This window comes from Odocoileus virginianus, chromosome 8 (genome assembly GCF_023699985.2).
Source record: "Odocoileus virginianus isolate 20LAN1187 ecotype Illinois chromosome 8, Ovbor_1.2, whole genome shotgun sequence".
Taxonomy (NCBI): Eukaryota; Metazoa; Chordata; class Mammalia; order Artiodactyla; family Cervidae; genus Odocoileus; species Odocoileus virginianus.
The window spans coordinates 2,301,710-2,322,554 of NC_069681.1; the positions used below are offsets into that span (position 1 = coordinate 2,301,710).

General features: G+C 39.9%; 1 protein-coding gene across 5 annotated transcripts in view; it reads left to right on the forward strand.

Annotated features, from left to right (window-relative positions):
• DIAPH3 (diaphanous related formin 3) overlaps nucleotides 1-20,845 on the forward strand; it is a 549,655-nt gene that overhangs the window by 198,905 nt on the left and 329,905 nt on the right. For all 5 annotated transcript variants that reach the window (XM_070471159.1, XM_070471157.1, XM_070471160.1 and 2 more), the window contains 3 exons: nucleotides 1,676-1,780; nucleotides 4,367-4,636; nucleotides 5,394-5,508. In XM_070471159.1, the coding sequence (XP_070327260.1) occupies nucleotides 1,676-1,780; nucleotides 4,367-4,636; nucleotides 5,394-5,508 (490 nt within the window). The remainder of the gene's footprint in view (nucleotides 1-1,675; nucleotides 1,781-4,366; nucleotides 4,637-5,393; nucleotides 5,509-20,845) is intronic.

Here is a 20,845-nt window from a genome sequence, read left to right on the forward strand (position 1 = left end):
TGTAGTTACTAGGGAAAAGAAGAAAGCTTTCTGGTTTATTGTGAACCTCCTCTCCATAGTTTGGCTCTGGTGTATCTCTAGCTTCATCCTCTGAAGTTTGTTCTCAGACCTCGTTCTGTGGCCCTTACAAGGGATGCTTGTCATTCATGTTCACACCGAATGAGTCACGGGCAAGCTGCGCTTCCCAGCTGGTGACTCAGGTTCTTCCAGCCTTAGATCAGGCATCATTGCTCCAGGAATGACACGCACGCCTCCTGGCCTTTCTCTATTGTGAGTAATTTGCATAGATTTTGGATGGTTAGTTTGTTTTGATTTTGCCACCAGACACTATGCTTACTAAACACAATGATCATATTCTTTTAAACTCTGTACCCTTAGTCCCTGCCACTCTGAGAAATACATAATAGTCATGCTTTTAGATACTTATTCAATAAAGAAGTGGAATGGGACCAGATGTCAGGTGGTTCTTAGGTATTAGGTTAATAAGTGTGGTTTTTATAATTAAGCCACTAAAGATTTAAGACAAAGGAGTCATGATATGTGAGCTATCTTTTGGATGGAACAGCAGTATTAAAAAAAAAAAGTTTGTAGAGAGAAAGACAATATTGGTTTTGAAAATACTGGAATGCTTCCTTAATTTTTAAAAACCTTTCTTAAGTTGGAAATGTATTTATAGACTGATTTGCAGTCTGGAATGCAGTTGTGAATCTGGAACTGATGATGGGGATTTGGAAGCCACCAGTGTATGGAGATCCTATTCCTAATCCGAAGAGTAACACTCATTTGACTGTTTTAAAGTCTCAAGGCTACATTTGTGAAGTATTTGTATTTTTTAGTGATTACTTTTTTCTTTTTTAAAATGTTTTTGATCATGAGACAGAACTCGTGTTTATCTCTGCTAGTGGGGGATTTTAGTGAAGATGATGGCAAGGTGAAGCTGTTTTGAGTGCAGGATGGTGGCTTGTGATAAGTGGCTCTATCAACTAGAAGACTCATTGGATTTACCAAATTTTATCATTTGCCTTCCTCCCTCAAAGTGTTGCACTAATGTCTTTGAAAGATTAATTTATCATTAATTTTCCAAAGATTAATGATAAAGAAGATGGAATTTATCCTCTTAAACTTTTGATGAAGGTTAGAACGTATATTAGGTCCTTAACTTTCTGATGTTGTTTTACAAAAAAAGGAAATGATTGATGCATTTACAAAGTGGAGTTATTTATTAATAAAAAATATTGAAATGAAATTCTTTTAAATCATGTTGATAAACTTGAGACATTTCAAGTATAAGTTTTCACAGGTAGGGGTCAGGGAATTCAGTACAGTGCCTTGCTCTCCATTATTTTACACAAAGTTGCAATGATATTTTGGGACTCTTAAGAAAAATGCCAGTGTTCTGGATAACTGTAAGCCCAGTTTGTTCTGCTGAGAGGAGAAGGTCACAGATTTCATTTCTGGCTTTGTCTGCTCCTTTTCAAATGAATGATTTTGGTGGGACCCTGAGGGACCTAGAGAAAAGCTGTGGGCGACTTAGCAAAACCCTACCACCACACCTTTCATAAAAGTTATGTGTCACTAACAGATCGTTAGAGTCAAATTTCTATACGAAGAATAGTGCTTTTTATTGTCATCTTTCTCTGTGTCTTGTATGTTTCTTATTTTTTTTTTTTTTCAGTTTGAAAAAGAGTTTACCGACCACCAAGAAACTCAGGCTCAATTGCAGAAAAAAGAGGCAGAGATTAATGAGCTTCAAGCAGAGTTACAAGCTTTTAAATCACAGGTAAAATACTATCTACCTGGAGTGAATTTGGGTATTGAAAACTCACAGGGTAACAAAGGTTGTATCATGTCCTCACAGCATCAAAATGTTGAAACTTTAATTTTACTTGTATGTTTTCATATTTTTGTTTATATATATTTCTATTCTGTGTTTAAATTTTTAATATTATTTTGCCTCCTTTTTTTTTAATTTGCTTTTTAAAAAATGTCTAATATCTTCCTTGGGTTGCATTTAGGTTTTGTTCCTGATGTCATGTGTTTGCTAGGTAATTAAGCACTAAGGGTAAGAAAGTCTTTTATTATTAGATTTGTCATTCATCACTGATCTTTATCCCACTACAGAAAATTATTGCTCAAGCTATTTATTTTTCAAAACCTTCAGCCTATGGGTACCTTGCAGTGAAAGATAACCTCTAGCTGAATAAGAACATTTTCTGATAATTTTTCAATTTCCAAAAGTAAACAGATTTAAAACATGACAAAAAAGGGAGCAAATCTGGATTATGAAGTAGATAGCTCACATATACTCTCTGCACACAAAACAGGTAGCAAGAAATACATTATCTACATGTTTTACATGGATGAGAGTAAGGAGTAGAATATCCATAGCTAAATTCCTTCATGTAGATTTACATGCAAGATGATGAGCAATAAGTATAGTTTTGCTATCTTCCTTTCATCCTAATTTATGGTTATGTTGAAATAATGTTAGGCATACTTTTTCCTATGTTATTTGCAATTTTGTTCTCTTTTTTACTTAGTGTATAGTTTTGTTGCAGAGTCTATCTGAAGATACTCTAGGAATTATCTGTTAGTGTTTAATTTTGGGGGAAAAAATAGAATCTATCTACAAGAAAATTCTCAATGATCATCTTTCTCTAGTGCTGCAAGAGAAGGTACCACAATTTGTTGAAAGTTTTCATCTTTCTTATGTGGTTCCCTCTCCCTCATATTAAAGAAACATTCGGCTGTGTTTTCTATATTTCAGATTGAGCTTTAGACACTGAAATATTCATGACAATTTTTTCCTGGTCCAGGCTAGTATAAATTTAGACTTTCCTTTCTTTTAATTTTTCCCAATTGAAGCATTTCTTGTAAATCTATGCTAGAAAATTTTAGTTTATAGAAAACATATTCACTGTGTTTGAATATGTTATTGCTGCATATGATTTTATATAAAACGGGAATATATTTACATTTTGAAACAGATTAAATCAAGCAGTCTCCTCTGTTGTTTTAGATTGTGTACAGTGATCACCTCTGTTTATGTCTGTCAGAAGAGAGCCTGTCATTAGAGACTCGACGTTGGCCACATACTCAGTTTTGAAGAACAACTGACAAATCCTTTCTTTGGATTAGTTTGTATTTCTCATGAAATGTATGCATTTGCCTTAATATACCTCTCTTTCATCCACGCCATGCTGATTATAAAGGTTCTGAATAAAACGTGTTCTGTTATCCATGACTTCATTCGTTGTGTCACTGAACAGCCAACTGCTCTTAGACGCTGAGGACAGACTGGGGGCAAGGTGCTCATGGTGTCTGGCCTCATCAGTGACATTCTCGAGTCACTCACACTCGTCAAAGTCTGGAGCAGAAATTCAACTATACCTTTGTTTTAAGACATTAGTTGTTAACTATACGTGTCTATTGAATGGGAGTACAATGTACATATATCCCTAAGGTTCAAAGGGCTGTGGTATCCACTATCACAGCAACCCAGCACTAAAGTGATTCTTCTTTATACTTAATGGTTTTGATAAGGCATGTTTTTTGATTGTGGTCTCAATTTCTCTTAAATACTTTTTCTTTGTGCTGATTTTGGATGTTGATTTCAAGCCTTTGTATGTAATCTATTTTCCGTAATTTTAGCATAAAACTTTAAAATGATTTATTAATAATTATATAGCTATATGCCTTAGAGTTAAAGTTGGTTTCAGGAAATCATCATCACAGAAATTTATCAACTCCTATCACCTTTATGGTAGTAAAAATGCATTTTATTAAGCAACAGAAGCATAAGGGTTAGAAGTGCCTAGTAACCAGGTCGTGTTTTGCTTTTCCAGGTCTTACTAAGAATCTTAGTTAATTTTTCCTGAATGGTAAAGGCATAATGTGGCAATATTATTTCCCTCTCTTTTTCTGGATCTTATTTATTTATTTATTTACTAACTTAAATGCTGGTGTCCCACAGAATTCTGTATATAAACCTTTCCTCAGGCTCGGTCCTCTGGGTGAACTTACCTGCACAAATGGCTTCTTCAGCTGTCCTGTTGAGACTGCTGACTTGCAGATCTTTTAGACCTGGGTCACTATTTGCCTCTTGGACATCTCCACCCAGATGACCATAACTACCTTAAAATGGGGAGTAATATTTCTGACAATTACATTTTTATGAAAACAAAAGCTATAATAATGCTCTTAAATTGGGAAAAATATTTGTTGAAATTTTGTTTGTAGGTTAAACCACATGGCATTACTGAAATTCAATTGTTTTTGGTTTAAAACAGTATTTTTGAGAAACGTATACTTGAACCTGCTTTGTAGAGAGCTCTTTGTCATGGTTTTTATTGTTTTTCTCCTGTAGTTTGGTGCCTTGCCACCCAATACCTGTTTGCCTCCTTCAGATGGAAAGGGAACCGGCCCACCAGCCCTGCCGCCTCCCCCGCCGCCCCCGCCGCCCCCGCCGCCCCCAGGGCCGCCCTTACCGCTTGGCGGCGGGCCTGTGCCCCCACCCCCTCCGCTGGGACTTCTCAGCGGACACACCGCGCCCCTTCCACCGACCCTGCCTTTTGGGTTAAAACCAAAGAAAGAATTTAAACTGGAAACCAGCATGAGAAGATTAAATTGGTTAAAGGTAAAACAGAAACAAGTAGAGAAATAATACTGTTTCTTAGATTAAAGCTTAAATTTGTATTTACCTGTATATAATTTCCAATGGGAACCTTGTTCAAAATGGCATTAAATAAATAGGAATTCTTATAAGAAAAGTGTTGAGTTAAAGCCCTTTACTATTGACTAAAGCTTTCTAGTTTATAAATTGGGTAGGAGTCTATGATAATTGTGCTGGGATTTGGTTTATAGTCAAATGCATACATAACATTTAAATTAAATATATATATAACATAATTTAATATTATCATGATTATACCATGTATTTTGAACTGTTTTAAAAAGTACAGAAAAGTTAGTATTCTTAGGGATTTTTTAATGTTGGTAGCTATTGCAAAAATTATTACTTGCTGTCAGAGGTGGATATTTAGTTGAGACACAGGAATTCTGAATCCTGCAGAAAGATGGTTTCACTTTCACATAAACCTGAGCATTGCTAAAGATTAGGAGAAGTATAGCTGAGAAAGAACAAACTTCGTTGCATTCAGCTTCAATTCCCAACTATTTGAGAGTGGAACCTTTTTTTTTTCCTTTTCCCTAATAATACCTTAACTTTCTGCAGAACTTGTATTTCACTGAACACACTTTGGAAAAAATCTTATGGTGATTACTCCGTAAATATCTGCTGGCAGCTATGGGGTGCTGGGTGTGTAGATGGTGACTGGGTGGGGGACAGATGGCACACTCAACCTTCTCTGAATCTGTCTGTTCTCTGACTGCAGATCAGACCTCAGGAAATGACTGAAGACTGTTTCTGGGTACAAGCAAATGAAAATAAGTATGAAAGTGTGGATTTACTTTGTAAACTTGAGAATACGTTTTGTTGTCAGCCAAAAGGTAAGTTTAGTATCTTGGATATTTGTTACTTTTAGCATTTTTGATATTGCAACTCTTTAGATGCTTTCAATAGTGTTATTTGTATCCTATAAGTGATGTTTTTACATTACTAATGGATAAGTGAAAGTTAGTTTTTTTTATGTAGAGTATCAACTAGGCAATTTTTAAAATGCAAATGATTAACTTAATACCAGAGTTAAAAAATTTTCTACATGATACCTTCCTTGAAGATATTCTAAGTTAGACTTTCATAAAGGAGGATATTTTCAGAGAAAATTTTGATATGAAAATTCCCTCTAGTCAATGAGAACTGGAAAAACAAAGTCAAAATGTGAGTCTTCCTCTAGTCCTAATTTTCCCACTCTTTAATGTTGCAGTGACTACCATGTAATTAATTAGTATGACTCACATGGGATAGAAATGATCAGATTTATAGATTATCTTGAAAGGTAGCTTGATATAGAGTCTGTGAGTAGATTATATCATCTTTTCATTATGAACAATGAAATTCATTTTCAAGAGCTACCCACAGATAGCTGTTCCCTATGCACTGTGAATTTTCTCTTTTTAACAATTATATTTAGGAATTACTCTTGTCTGAAATTTGATTTTGTCATGGGCTTCCCAGTTATGTTTCAGGGTTGATACTCACACTGTTTAGTTCATTTTTGAGTAACACATTTTATATTTGTAGTATAAACCACTTATATCAGGCATTATCTTTTAATTTTCAGAAAGGAACCTTTTAGCAGACTTACGCCACTTATATCCCTGGGCTCATCAAACAGAGAGATAGGTGATGGGGAGAGATTACATTGGACAGAGCTGGGAATGCTTGGTGTAGACCGAAAAGCTGACTTCTTAAAGTGCCTGCTGCATGCTAGGTACCATGCCAGATGCTTTATGTACTTGATTTAACTTGATCATCACAGCAACCAAGGGATGCTGGCAGATACCAAAAAATATCATTTGCATTCCTTTGAAATGCTTTCTAAAATATAACTTAGAAATTCTTTCTAAAACATAATGTAAGTTCGAAACTCTTAACAGGTGATTGTAAATTAGATTTCTAGAATTTGTTTTAAATCCAAAGCCTTTATCAGATATTTTGGAACACCATTTTTCGTGACTAAAATGGTAAAAATAATATATTTTGTTCTTTGAAAATTTCTAGTAAGCTAACCCTAGTAAAACTTGTGAAGTAAGCAGATCTTAATTTTACCTTTTGATTATGGAGAATCAAAATTTTCTTTGAAAAAGATTAGTGCACTCTTCAGGCAATCAAGGAAAATATATGGCAGTTAAAATGTGTATTTGCATTTAAAGCACTTCAGAATTTCGGATTTCATAATCTGGAATTGATTAGTTTTCCCTTTGCTTTTCTTGTAGGTGGAAAGGGTGATATCTAAAAGCTGTTTAAGTAGTACTGCCATCAGCTACTCTTTTTTTTCTCTCTGTACTCTGATTACTTTCTTAATTAATGAGGCTCAGAAGGGAAACTTGTTAGCATGCCTTCAATTTAGCTGTAGTGTTAGCCTTAAATGAAATAATTGGACCTTTAAAAAATTCTTAAGTCATCTAACTTTAGTCTTATGATTTAAGGTTGAAAAAAATAGACATTAGCTCAATCTAATACCAGTTGTAAAGGGTAAGGTGAGGAGATGATGATCCTTTTCTGAATATTCCATATTTCAGTATCTCTCTGACTCTGTGTGTATCCCCAGTGCCCCGAATATCTCTTCGGTTTGACTTAGAGGCTGGCAGAGGCCTACAACATCTTTTCTCTCAACTCAAATGCAGCTTCCTCTTTTCTGTGACACTATGTAATATCTCCAGGATCATTGGAAAGATGAGGAAGCCCATAGTCGTAACGCTGGGCAATACCAACATCTTAAAGTGCCAACAGGAGGCAAGCTGTGAAGGCAACTGATTTTTTGGTCGGGATTTTAAAGAATAATTCCTAGAAAGCATTAGTTGAGGAGCCTTAAGTGTGCTTTTTGTTCTGATTAGTGTTTTATTAGAAAAGGTCTTAGTGTTTTATTAGAAAAGGTCATTCGTTACTGCTTTCAGAAGGACAGGACTTTGTGTAGATATAGGAAAGATCAGAAAGGAAGGCAAGACAAAGGTTCCTGGAAAACTTAGACAAGACACAGGGGTGTTGGATACGTTGCTTCTTGTTCCTTTATTCATGGCCTGGCTGCTACTTTTGCCTATTTCCCATGATGCTGAAGTTTTCTTTGAATCAGTTTTGTCATTTCTGCAGAATTCAAAATGGAAATACAGTTGCTCTCCCCTCTCTAGCAGGCAGGGGGCGATAGAGGCACGGACATGGGTTGACGGTCCTCGTTGGCTTGCATCACAGCTTGGTAGAAGAACAAAGGATTCAGATTACTGAAAAATTACTGATTTTTAGAGAAAAGGTGTTCTTTTTTTTTTAATTTTAGTACCTCCTTGGACTAAGAACCAGGGCTCTTTCTCTGATTACAAAGGTGAATGTCCTGTTCCAGGCATTTTAAATGGTAGACACCAATCTTTGTGCATTTGAAGTTGGCAGAAAGGAAAAAGAAAAAAAACAAAACAAAAACAGAACTGAAGCCAGTAATTTTAAAAGAACCTTGGAATTTTCTCTCATGTTGTTTATTTTTTTGTTACCAAGTATGGTTCTTTGTCTTATGATGCTTTAGGTTTATGAGGCATTTAGGTTAAGATAATTGGGCTTCAGAGGTCTCATACCCGGAGAAGGAAGAGGAACTAATCATTCCTATTGGGCACCTGTGGGATACCAGCGCTGAACTGGGTCTTCTTCGTGTGACCTTGTTTAATCTTTACTGCATCTCTTCTGAGGTTTTTCTCTTGGTCTGCTGATTGAAACAGTTTTAACTCCACACAGTACCACCCTGCCCCACCAACTCACAGATGGAGCAAGATGTTCTTGGTGAGAGAGTTGAGCATTTCTTCTTAACTCATGTTGCTCTTTATTATTTTACTTCTCTTTTTTTTCCAGTTAGATTTTACTTATTTTGCCTTTTAAACTAATCTCCTTCCTATAACTTTTACAACATTGCTTCAATGGGAGCGTGTCTTGTGTCGTATTATAAGGAGTACGGAAACTCCTTTCTAAGTCATCTCCTATGAAGTCAACATTTTTTTCTGATTCAGTTATATCATTTTCTTTTTTATACTCTATTTCCCTAGTAAGTATCTCACTTTAGTTTCCTTGCTTCTCTCCATCCTAAACTTTTGAGATGAGTCTGTTTTCCATAGTTTAGATTCTTTTGAAAATAACATGTTGGATTTTTCCTAATCATTTTTTTTCTCATCTGCCTCATTAATTTCTCCTGCTTTTTCTGTATCCTATTTGTCTACAGTTGTTCACGTCAAGTATTTACAGGGGACACGTTGTTTGTAAAGACTTGTGCTTGGCACTGGGGACACTGTGGTGAGGAGGTAGACATGGCCCTAGACTCACGTTGCCTTGTGGCCTCGGTGATGTGCAGTCAAGTTCGCAGGTGAAGTCTAATGACCAGGAGTGAGATAACCAGTGCTGATCTTGATTGTGGAAAAGACTGTCATGTTTCACTGTTTCAGGCTTCTCTTAAGGCTTAACAAGGTTATAAAAGAGCATTGTTTATAGATCTCTCGGAAATTTAGTCACAATATTCATACACTGAACATTTGGTATCATCAAAATAATGCTAATGACCTGTGTATTTTTTACCAGATTGCAAGCATCTGTTGGTTAATTTTTACAGGCTGTTGGAAAATGGATTAACGTACACTAACAGGTTATTGGTGTTGGATTTATCAAGTAAAATGAATATTAATTACTTTCATTATTCACAAACTGTTAACTTAATAGGGATTAAAGGGCTTTCTGAAAGTATATGAATAGTCTAATTCTCTTAGACTGATTTATAATGAAAATGTGATTCCACAATTGTTAGCTTTCTGAAGTAATCACATTTTATAACAGGTGTGTCATATTTGCCAGATAGAGTCAATAAACTGGTTTATAAATAATTTCTCAACTGAACAGTTATGGCATATGGAAACAGTTAATGGATTATGTACTTAAAAACAAATCAAGCTTAGATTTCTGACATCATAGTTCAGTGGACAAAGTATTGAAGTAGAGAGTGATAAACCATGGATTATCCCAGTGACTTGGCTGTGTTCAGGCTGTGTCTTTGTGTTTGAAACACAATTTATTACTCTGTACAAACCAAAGTGTATAAAAATCCTGAACTACCTCCAAAGCCTACATTAAGATGAACAATATAATTTGTAACACAGAAATGTGGTCCTTGAGGGCATGTTAATATAGAAATGATGCCAAAATGAACGTAATATATCTTCAACATCTTGAAGATTTCTGAGAAGACATTTGACAAACTCTAATAGAGGAAGACTGGGGAGGAAGTTTGTGGAGAAGTAAATATGTTTCTAGAGATCCATTTTGGTTTTTGTCTGTGGCTGAATCTGAAAAAAACTTTTAAGAAAATTATGAGGTAGGTCAGGAATGTCATGCCTGTTTTACCATTAGGAAGTATCTCATTGTTACCAATTGTATTCTCTGTTGTATTGCAAAAGAAACCAGAATTTATTCTGAAAGCTTTAGTGAGGTAAAACCCAGAGAGAGAGGGTAAAGAAAGCGGTTGTTTAGGTTAGAGCCACAGGCAACTTTCAAGTCCACAGAATGTGTCAGTCACATGCGTAGTTACCCAGCATACGCTTTGGTATGTTGTCATAGAAGCTTTAAAGTCCCTGCAGGTAGACATGTTTCTTAAATACTGTGGTGATGCTGTAAACAAGGGGAGGAGGCTTGAATTTGCTTGTATAGTACTGGGGAGTGTGTGCCCATAAACGTGGCTTTTTCCCCTTTCCTTTTTTCTTTTTTTTGCTCCTTCTTCCATCAGAGAAAGGAATGGTATCAGGGCACTGGATTCAAGTAGTCACTTGACTAGTAGTAGGTTGGGCAATACCGTCTCCTGTTAACAAGTAGTTCATCTTGGTGTTTTATTTCTGGTGGCAGTTCCTTGGTGCGCCTGCAGCTATCACACCTTAACAACACTGTAAACGTGTTACATGCTGTCGTCATCAGTCAGTACTTTCCCTTAGGGTCTCTCTCCCATTTCCTGCATCTTCTGCCGCCTTCTCATTTACACTGGCGTCTCTTGTTACCCCGTTACCCTCTGATTGCTCAGGATACACTTTGCAGTTGCCTTGTCTGCAGTATGTTCTGTCACTCAGGATTCCCACCTAATTAGCGCATTGTAGTATCCTCCAGAAAATAGAAAGGAGGCTCCTCCTTCTGAGTGTGTTATTTTAATCTAAAGCAGTATTTTGTAAATCTGGCCATTCACCACTTCCCCTCTTCTCTGCTCCTCCTGCTCCTCCCCACCCCTGGGCCCACCTCTAAACGCACCACTTGCCAGGCTTTGAAGACCGAGAGTCACGTGGGGTTAGCATTGTACCACATCCCTCTCTGGAGCGCAGGCAGGGAGTCGGCTCATGGTAGGAGAGTCATAGGAGATGGGCGCTCCTTGCTGGATTCCACGCTATAGGAATTCGGTAAGAAACAGTGTAGTGAGTTTGTTTGTAAGAGGGGAAAAAAAGAAAAAAAAACTTCTCATGGAGATAACTTTATTATAATTGTATAACTTTGAATTTCCTAAGTTAGATTTGGGTTATATAGTCACGTGTTTAGTTAAGCTGAGTGTTCCCCCCGTCCCCCTTCAAGGTTAGGTCATTTGGGCATATACTTTCAAACTTTGAACATATTCTGTGGGAATAAGCTTTCATGAATGTCATGGCATTTGAGGAGAATGCCAGTTTAGAGACCTTAGTTTATCACAGATCTGACTTGTCCAAGTGCGCGTCTGTGCCTTAAAAGAATGGATATTTCAAAGTTAGACATGCTGTATCCCAGGAGTTCTTAACTTGGAGTCTATGAGCTTTGATAAGAAAAATAAAGTAACATCATTACTTTCACTAACCTCTAATCAATATTTAGTTTTCCTTCAGTTGTAAATATGAACAATAAACAGAGCAGTAGCCATTCCATTTCCATCTGTAAGGCTCATGTGTGCTTTCCATCTTGCGTGGGTGCACTCCTTCAGTCACGTCCGACTCTTTGTGACCCCACGGGTTGTAGCCCACGAGGCTCCTCTGTCCATGGGATTCTCCTGAGAAGAATACTGCAGTGGGTAGCTATTTCCTCCTCTAGGGCGTATTCTTAATCCAAATATCGAACCTCTGTTTCCTGCACTTCCCGCATTGTAGGCAGATTCCTTACTGCCAAGCCATCAGGGCAAGCCTGTGTACTTTCATACCACGTGATAATTGTTTCAGGTACATTGAAGTATCATTGAAACTCATCACTAGTTTAACATTAGCATATAAATTTTTAGACTTTAAGCTAGACTTTGTTACTTAAGACATGAATAAAAAAACTTACTTAGTTGGGTCCTCCTGGAAGCAGATGCTGAGATTTTGAAGTGCAGGAGGGATTTTTAAGAGTTAAGCAGTGGGTAATGGATGTGAAAAGATGGTGAGATGGTAAAAGATGGTGAGAGCAGGACTGGGCAGAAGAACCGGGACTGTCCTGCAAATCTGAGAAGTTCTCAGCCCTGGAGCCCAGGATGCGTGTGGGAGGGGTCCCGGGTGGGAGTCTGCTGGCTGGCCTGAGCACTCCTGCCACACTTGGCCTTGGCCGGGACTGCAGTTCTGGTGGGGTCTGCTGGGCTCGTGGCTCGTAGCCTGTCAGCTCAGGGTGTTCTTCCTGTAGCCGACTGGAAGGTTCTTTTCTGAAGGGAGATCTGAGCATCCCATCTCCATAGTTGTCAGATGTGTATGTGACTGGTCCACAAGCTGTCATTCAAATGGTGCGTTTTAATAACTGCATTTGAGAACAGTTTACTCCCTTTGAACTGGTATGTACTTTTTATGCATTTAAAATCAGAGGCGGGGTCTACCTCTACGACCGCAGGACGGGTCTGTGCCCACAGACGCCGCGGGCCCTGCTGCGCAGGTGAGACTGGGGTCAGGGACCTGCCCGCACCTGCCGCCTGTTCACATGCACGTGGCTTTTGGGTTTGCTTGTTTCGTAATTGAAGGGCCCAGTGTGTTATATGTAATGAGATGTTTCATCCAACTTAGAATAATTTTTATGATGGTTCCAACATCTGGACATCCATTTATTAAATGCATTTGTTAATAAAACATATATCAAATGTGCAACAAATATAAAATCTACTCCCTAATTAGACAATAAGAAAGCAGCAATATTAATAATGTGTCCTTTTTAAAAATAATGTTTACTTCATTTATGTCATTTTATTTGCTCCCCAAAGCAACCCTGTGAAGCACCCCAGGCAAATGTTCTGTCCATTTTATCTTTAAGGAAAAGTTGTGCTCTTCAAGTGAAGTTCAGCTAAAAGGAGATGCCACTCTGAATGGAATACAGATCTGAGTGTAAAGTCATTGCTCCTTCTTCTATGCCATGCTGCTTCTCTGATTAAAAGAAATCCTATTATGTTTTATTTAAAGTGCTCTTCTTTGATTTAAAATAATTTTCCTCTCATCTCCTGCCACCTTACCACTGCCCCACAGCAGTTCATCCTCATACCACGATTTATATTAAAGGCTTTAAAAACCTGCCGTTTTTTATTAAGACCATCTTTCATCATTCGGTACCTCTTTTCACTTCTGTAAGTATTTGAGCTGTAAATACTAACATCACGCTGCGGAATGTGTGGAAGAGGTGAGGGACGAGTTCAGCTACAAGTGTGTGACCCCAGCCGTGACCGCTGTAGGTCTTTCCTCTCTGAAATATACGCGATCAGATCCAGTTCATAAGGTTATTGTGAGGATTATATAATGCATATTTTAGGGCATTTGCAATGCTCAGGTCATTGTAGTTGCTCAAGAAATATTAGCTGAACTTAAATTTCGAGAATGCAGGCTCACCTTTACTTGTAGTGTTTTGTGTATCATCTCTGAATCTCCCACAATAGTAACCAGTTAAATGACCTCCCTCCACCCTGACCTCACTTTCAAATGAAGCTTTCTAAACTGCTCTGTTATCGGACCTCTGGTAATAGTCACTTATGGAGACTTCTAGAATACCGGTCTGTATATCTTATTTTTTCATTTTTGTGTACATCTTCACTGTCAAATACTTTATTAAGATTCTATGGAGAAGGATCTGTTGAATCAATGTAAAGACCTTTATTTCCCTATTTTAAAAAAGTTTTTGCTTGTTTTTTTTTTTTTTTCTTTCAGTTTTTGAGTGATTAATGGAGCTGGTGCCCAACAATGTATAATTTTAATAACTGAAAATTTTAACTTTGGTTTTCTTGGTGTGATTCTGCTTTAGATCATTGAGCAGATGAGAATGATCTTGGAAAGCTCATTCAGTTCTTTATAAAACCTTACTGGATCTTGTTAATAATTCATTATGCTTGATGGCTATGTATAGTTTCAACCTAACGAGGGTGATATGGATGGCTTAATGTCTTTGTGGAACTGGGATGCATTAAGGTCGCAGTCCCCAGCCTTGTTGGCACCAGGGACCAATTTTGTGGAAAGCAGTTTTTCTGTGGACCAGGGGCTGGGGGGCGGTTTCGGGATGACCCAAGCGCATTAGATTTATTGTGCTCTATATTTCTGGTCTGATGCTACCCCTCATCTGACAAGAGGCACTCATCTACAGCCCGGAGGAGGAGACCCCCTCCTTAAGGCAAAAGGAGCCTTTGCTGCTGCTGCTGCTGTCGCTCCAGTCGCGTCCGACTCTGTGCGACCCCACAGGTGGCAGCCCACCAGGCTCCCCCGTCCCTGGGATTCTCCAGGCAAGAACACTGGAGTGGGTTGCCATTTCCTTCTCCAATGCATGAAAGTGAAAAGTGAAAGTGAAGTCGCTCAGTCGTGTCCGACTCTTAGCGACCCCATGGACTGCAGCCCACCAGGCTCCCTTGTCCCTGGGATTTTTCAGGCAAGAGTACTGGAGTGGGTTACCATTGCCTTCTCCAAAAGGAGCCTTTGGTTGATAGGCCAATCAGGGTGCCAAGTAGAGCTTATGGCCTGAACCCCCGCAGAGTTTGCAGGAAAGATGAGAACTGTTTATTGTTTAGTTTCACAGAGCACTCTCTAGCAGAAGGTGCAGAGGAGTGGTAATCTCTCAAGAACAGGCTCCTCCTCTTTCTTCTCCAGTTCTGTGATGTAAGCTAAAGAAATTATCTAGGTCAACTGTATAACACTGTGTTTTATACGTATCATTTAGCCTAGCTCTTATTTCCTAAACAGGTGACAAATTGAAGAAATACATAAAGAAATGTCTTTAGAATGTAATTGAAAATGGCTATTGTGTTTCTTCTTCTACAGTAGCCTGTCTAGTAATAATAGGGGAGGCAAAACTCTGAAAAGTGTTTATCTCAGAATGATTTACAGCCTGGAAACGTGAGATTGGCAGATGAACTTTGAAATTTACATGCTGCATTAGTGTATGTAAATTAGTCTTTTCTGATGAATCCAGAAACGAAAGTTTGCCTGCAGGAAACAGTACTCAGTTAAAAGTGATTTAAAAAAGAAGCCTGTGGGAGAAGGCGAGGGTGGGATGATCTGAGAGAATAGCATTGAAATATATATATTATCAAGTGTGAAACAGATCGCCAGTCCAGGTTGAATGCATGAGACAAGTGCTCAGGGCTGGTACACTGGGATGACCCAGAGGGATGGGATGGGGAAGGAGCTGGGAGGGGGGATCAGGATGGGGAACACATGTAGATCCATGGCTGATTCATGTCAAATGTATAGCAAAAACCACTACAATATTGTAAAGTAATTAGCCTCCAATTAATAAAAATAAATGAAAGAAAAAATAAAAAAAGAAGCCTGGTGGTTTGTAGTCCCAGGGTTGGTAAATTCAGTATCTAGTGACACTGTCAATATTCTTGATTAATTTCTCCTCTGTTTCCTGTCTTTCACCCCAGTTTCAGCATAGCCCAGCTGGCAAAGGGGGAGGGAATCATTATGCTCATGCTCACAGATGGGGCTTTGTATTAGCTTTTTATTGCTGCTCTAACAAATTTCTCCAAATTTAGTAGGTTAAATCATGTAAATTTACTGTCTTACAGTTCTGTAGGTTAGAGTCCTGTGTGGGTCTCATTGGGCTAAAATCGAGGGCTGCATTCTGGAGGCTCTCAGGGAGATTCTGTCCCCTGCCCTTTCCAGCTTCCAGAGGCTTCCCACATTCCTCAGTTTGTGGGTTCCTCTTCAGTTCCTCAAAGCCAGTAGCAGTGAGCCGAGCCTCCCTCACCTGGTATCCTTGAGTACATATTTCCCAGACTCTGACCTAAATCAGGAAAGTTTCTTTAAAGACTTGTGATTAAATTGGGCCCATCTGGATAATCAGGGAGACTTCCTAATCTTAAGGTCTTTAACCTTAACCACATCATCAAAGTTCTCTTTTCTTTGTAAGGTGATGTATAAAACAGGCTCCAAGAATTAGGATTTGGAAATCTTTGACAGGGGAGAACAGGGCTTAGGATAACTGAGTGCCATAAAATTACAACATTTCACAAGATACTTGACCCTGTTGATTCTGCTCATTTAAATTATATGTCTACTTTTAGCCCTGCATTCCCTTAATAGGAATGCTATTTTTGGGTCTGGGGGCATTTTGACTTATTGTTTAAATCATTTGTTCTGTTCACTAAATATTTATTGAGCTGTGGATCTTTACTAACACCAACATGTTTTTGTTACCATAGCTAAGTGCCTTTCCGAAGCCTTAGGCAAAATCCTCATATCATGTCTAAAAGCCAGGGATTATTTTTCCTCTTCTTTATTTAAATATACTATATTTAATTAACATGCAACAGGTATCATAGCCTACTGTATATTTTCCAGTTTGTAATGTATACAATTTCATTTTTTTCTAAGATATTAATAAATTCTGCATATATGTATATATTTACTTACTTTTTTCCCAAGTCAGAAATACCTTTCAGAAAGCTGTGGTAAAGAGCCACTGATATCTACAAGCAAACTAGTTCTTGACTTTCAGTTGTTATCATTATTATTGTTTAGTTATTTTCTAATTTAGAAAAAGAAATGTGTTATATTGTTTAACTTATAAACTTTTGTTGGGATATAACTATTTCTGTATTGCCTTGTTGAAAAACTTAATTCTCTCACCTTCAAGTTTAGTTATATTTTAAAGTACAGTTTGTTTTATGACATTTCACAGCATATTTTTATCTGAAGAATATTTAATGCTCAAACCTAATATGCATCTACAAATGGATATGAACATATAAATGATTATAATTGCATATTTCACTGGATAATTTAAAATACAATATATAAAAAAAGTTTATTTTAATTGGGAAAATTTCATCACTGAGGGAAATCACATTTATCAAAAGAGCTAATATAGCGACATTTCACACAGAATAAGCAATTTCTGTTAATTTAATTGTTGTCTCTTAGTTACTTGCCAGTGTCCTCTTTTGTCGTCATATTGCCTTAGACTCCTTCCTCCTGAAGTAGGGCTCTCCTCCCTTCTTTAATCTTCTTTTCTTCTTCAATTAGGGAGCCAGTTATTTTTCAGGGTTTCACAGGCCTCAGTGGGAGAGTTTGACTCCCTTGGTCCCGTTCCTGTAAGAGTCAATCCAGAAGAGCTGAAATAGCCAGTGGGATCATTGGGTTTATTTTTGAATAAGGGACATTTGTTTTTAGAGTTTTTGTGTTTTTCTATTTAAAAATTATTCATTTTTTGAATACTTTTTAATTTTCCTGAGTTTTACATTGCTTCATTTAAAATCTTATCTAGCTATATAAAAGTGAATGTGAACTTTCAAAATTGACCACTCATTTGTATTTCCATTAAAGTTAGGCAGATTTAGCAGTGTGTTCAATACCAATAGGAAAGAAAACAGCAGTTTGTGTCAGCTGCAGTGTGGTGACAGTGCTATTGTAATAGATTTACCATATATGTGTGTACATATATATATACACACATGTGTGTATCTCTGAAAGTATATTGTTCCATAGACGAGGCAGTCCGAAAATGACTAATCAGTGGATTGCTGTTTTTGTTTTTTTGAACCATCTTTTTTCCTCAGCTAGATTGTTGAGTGCAGAATAGGCAATGGATATGATGATCCCAAACCCAGTTTTGTACCTCTGAGGTGTGCTTATCAAAAGAGCTGTTTCGTGAATGTGTTCATGATGAATAGGCATAACCTACAACCTCAATAAATCACAGTTTCTCATTATTCTTCATTACGCTAGGATTGTAAGAAGGCCACACAGCTGGTAGAGTCAAAAAGGAGAGGGAGAAAGGAGCTGACTCACACGGGAAAGGAGAAATAGGTGCCCACTCGGCTCCCACGCGGGCCCAGTCCTCACGTCGTAAGTCAGGTCTTTGTCTGTTCGTGTGAGGGGCTTAGGCCTGAGCAGTTAAAAATCTAAGTCTCCAGGTTGCATCACTAGAAAGGTGTTGAAAGTCAAGGGTTCATCTCTTCTTGACTTCATGCCTGGAGCTTGCGCCTCTCTCTCCTGCTGAGACTCTGGAGGAAAGGCGGGGGAGGAAGGCGAGGGAGCTCCCGGGGGCCTGGCCGGCAGTCCCTGCACGCGGGCGGGCGTGGCGGGGAGCTCCCGGGGGCCTGGCCCTGGCGGGGAGCTCCCGGGGCCTGGCCGGCCGTCCCTGCACGCGGGCGTGGCGGGGAGCTCCCGGGGCCTGGCCGGCCTTCCCTGCACGCGGGCGTAGCGGGGAGCTCCCGGGGCCTGGCCGGCCTTCCCTGCACGCGGGCGTGGCGGGGAGCTCCCGGGGGGGCCTGGCCCTCAGTCCCTGCACGCGGGCCTGGCTCGGGGAGCTCCCGGGGGCCTGGCCGGCAGTCCCTGCACGCGGGCCTGGCTCGGGGAGCTCCCGGGGCCTGGACCTCAGTCCCTGCACGCGGGCCTGGCTCGGGGAGCTCCCGGGGGCCTGGCCGGCAGTCCCTGCACGCGGGCGTGGCGGGGAGCTCCCGGGGGCCTGGCCCTCAGTCCCTGCACGCGGGCCTGGCGGGGAGCTCCCGGGGCCTGGCCGGCAGTCCCTGCACGCGGGCCTGGCTCGGGGAGCTCCCGGGGCCTGGCCCTCAGTCCCTGCACGCGGGCCTGGCTCGGGGAGCTCCCGGGGGCCTGGCCGGCAGTCCCTGCACGCGGGCGTGGCGGGGAGCTCCCGGGGGCCTGGCCCTCAGTCCCTGCACGCGGGCGTGGCGGGGAGCTCCCGGGGCCTGGCCGGCAGTCCCTGCACATGGGCATGGCAGTGACCGTAGGCCTGCTCCCTGAGCGTGGTGCGGCAGAACGGCACCCTCTGATTCAGTCCTGTCAGCCTTAGAAGCCGTGGTGGCCCTTCTCATTCATTAGTCACCTTCTTACAGTGTTTTTTTCATATCGTTTTCTCATAGTCTTTCTATTGTCAAGACAGTAATGTAAACTATCTTCAGATTTATCATCTCTAGAGATACCACATAATCATCTCCCATGTGTGTACACATTCTAGGGGATTCAAAGACAATGGCCTTCCCTTTCTCACATTTGTAGCCTTCTGCATTCAGGTTCAGACTATTTCTAGCTGTATACTTCTCGCTGTTTTTCTGCTCTGCACACCATATCCAGTACATTTGATCTACTTTTCTATTAAATTTGGCTGTGCCTTTCATTGCCCCTCTCTGGGTCCTCATCACTTACTCTGAACTTTTAAATTTGCAGTCCCTACCCATTCTTTGGCTTCTAGGACAATTCCCCAGGGAGCTGCTGCCCCTTCTTGCCAGCGTGTCATTGACAGGTGAGCACTGCAGAGCCCTCCTGGCCTCCTCCGTGCAGCCTCTCTGCCACCTTGCTCTCAGTTTCCTCCACTTGAGCTGCACTGGAGGGCCTCTGGGGTGCACCTCAGACGTGCCGGGGGCACTCCAGCGTGGGCTCCTTCCGGCCTGGAGCACGCTCATGTCAGGCTACTGCGTGGCTCAGCCCCGCTGCCCCGTGTCTTGACTCCAGTGTCGCCTCCTCAGTGAGCCTCCTGCGCTCACCTCCCAGTTTAGTGCCGTTACCCTGTATGGTCCCCCCTGACCTCCTCAGTCTGATTCTGCCGACCTCATTTTTCATTTTTCGTTTTAGTATCACTCATCACCTTTTAGCATCTTGTTTATTACCTATTTACGAGGTATATATTTATCGTTTTCTCTCTCTGCCCTCACTGAAAGTTAAAATCCTTAAGGAGAGCAGTCTTTGTTTCATTTACTAATGTGTCCTAAGCACCTAGGAGACTTGCCTGGCACCTGTTCAGTCGCTAAGTTGTGTCTGACTGTTTGACCTCATGGACTACAGCATGCTGGGCTCACCTGTCCTTCACTGTCTCCTGAAACTCTCTCAAGTTCATGTCCACTGAGTTGGTGGTGCTATCTAATCATCTCATCCTCTGCCACCTGGCACCTAGTGGCACCAAATTAATTTTGGCTGAAATGAATGGTTTTCCTTCTTTTAAAGAAGGAATATAATAATTTCAACTTCCTCAAGCAAATTGTCTTTTTAAATTTTAAGCGAATAGGAATTTTGTATCAGTAGATTTCTAAGTTGTGTCCGACTCCTGCGACCCCTTGGACTGTAGTCTGCCAGGCTTCTCTGTCCGTAGGATTCTCTAGGCAGGAACACTGGAGCGTGTTGCCATTTCCTTCTCCAGGGGATCTTCCTGACCTGGGTCGAATCGAACCCAGGATCGATCCCGGTCTCCTGCATTGCAGGCAGATTGTTTACCGAGTGAACCATGGGGAATTTTGCAAGGAGAGTAGAATTGCTTAAATGATCTAGATTCCAATTAACTCTACCACTGATGAGTTTAGCTCTGCTGAGTAATAGACTCTTTTGTAAATCAGGTAAAAAATTAAGAGAATAACGAAGGTGGTTGAAAGAGTGATATAAGTTAAGGATCTAAATGCTAAAATGCCTTACATTTTTTCCTGTTTTAACACAAGAATGTATGTGAGAAGAAGGAAAGAGTTTAGGTAGATTCTGTTATTGTTCGATAAACCTTGATTTGCATCAACAGCCACAAGAACAACTGTTAGCAGATAGATTGTAACAATTCATTTATTTATTTTTTCATTTATTTTTCCTGAAAATTGCTCTTTTGTTGGATGTTTATTTTTTTTACAGTTGTTATTAAGTGGGGTACAATTCACATCATGTGAAATAAACCATTTTAAAGCATGCAATTCAGCAGCATTTAGTACATTCACAGTGTTGTGCAACCACTGCCTCTATCTAGTTACAAATGATTTACATCAGGTCAAAGTGA